Source organism: Gordionus sp. m RMFG-2023, chromosome 5 (assembly GCF_954871325.1).
Source record: "Gordionus sp. m RMFG-2023 chromosome 5, tfGorSpeb1-WG-v2, whole genome shotgun sequence".
Lineage (NCBI taxonomy): Eukaryota > Metazoa > Nematomorpha > Gordioida > Chordodea > Parachordodidae > Gordionus > Gordionus sp. m RMFG-2023.
The window spans coordinates 3,774,551-3,775,813 of record NC_088779.1 but is presented as its reverse complement, the minus strand read 5'-3'; the positions used below and the strand labels follow the sequence as shown (position 1 = coordinate 3,775,813).

General features: G+C 25.7%; 1 protein-coding gene across 1 annotated transcript; it reads right to left on the bottom strand.

Moving 5' to 3' along the window:
• Positions 1–254: 254 nt before the first annotated feature.
• Positions 255–1,191, bottom strand: LOC135929825 (BTB/POZ domain-containing protein 6-A-like). The gene is made up of 4 exons (XM_065466551.1): positions 1,123–1,191; positions 939–1,081; positions 657–876; positions 255–608 (listed from the first exon to the last, which is right to left on the bottom strand). Exons 1-4 carry the CDS (start codon positions 1,189–1,191, stop codon positions 255–257), a joined length of 786 nt encoding a protein of 261 aa, XP_065322623.1.
• Positions 1,192–1,263: the final 72 nt, after the last annotated feature.

Genomic DNA, 1,263 nt, shown 5'->3' with positions numbered 1-1,263 from the left:
GGGTCTCTTGAAGCAAGAATGACTTTTTATTTACAAAATAATAGTATAGCGAGGCAAAAGAATTATGATGCATGAATAATTTTTTCGTTAATTTTAATTTTACATTTTATTTGAGTAAAAAAATTCATAAATATGCTAACACACCAAATTTAAACTTATTTATTTCGAAATAGAAATTTAACAAAATATATTTTAAATTATAGGGTACACTATCAATTTCAACATATTGTATCGAGGATCTTCTTTAAGGGTTTTTAAAAGTTAACGGGCACTGTGTTGATATTTTTAATTATAATTTCGAGCATCTCAGTATCTTCTAATAATTTTCGCTCGCGAACTACTGAAATAATGTCTTCGCTACAGAAATCCAGAATGTAGGAAATAAAATCTAATTTGTTATCTTTTAATTTTTGCATTATATTATTAGAGTTATCGGGAATTTGGCACTTGTCGCATTCAATTTTTGCCCATTTAATAAGAAATTGGGTCATTTGTTTCGTGGACGATTTACTGTTAGGTAGGGACGTGATGAACTTTCTTATTAAATCAACAGACGAGTCAAGGAAAGATTTCGAAATAAACACGAACGCTTCCTTCTTCTTAAGAATCTATTTATTTGGTAATCAAATTTATTTGATATATTATATAAAACTTACATCTAGACAAAGATCGGCATTGATTTCTGGATGGATAGATGATATCAAATATAGTGGTAATATCTCCTTTTCACTATTGTATCTTATTGTATGACTCTGAATATGACCTATACATTTATTGATTACATCTAAAAGCATATATTTTTTAGCTCCATATAAGATTTCCATTAGTTGATTGACATCAAGCGAATAAAAATTGATATCATTTGTATAAATATATCTTTTTTCATGTGAATATAATTATTAAAGTTTATATTTAACATTTATTATATATAAAATTACTTCAAGATTATTTCAAAAACTTCCTTACTTATATCTTCGATCTTTATGTCTTTCAACTCAACTACGCCATGAAACATGTCGTTAAAAATTTTGCTTTTAAATGAGAGAATAAATTTGTGAGCATTTATTATTTCCCCCTCCACCTATATATTTAACAATTTTGCACAATATTTATTAAATAAACTTCAAATCTGACATCCGACATGTAGATACATTTGTATAAACCATCACCTATGTTTAATCTACCAATCATTATTTTTCTAAAATAATTATTTTAAATTCAATAAAATGGTTAAAAAAAATTTTTTTTTACCTTTTTCTATTC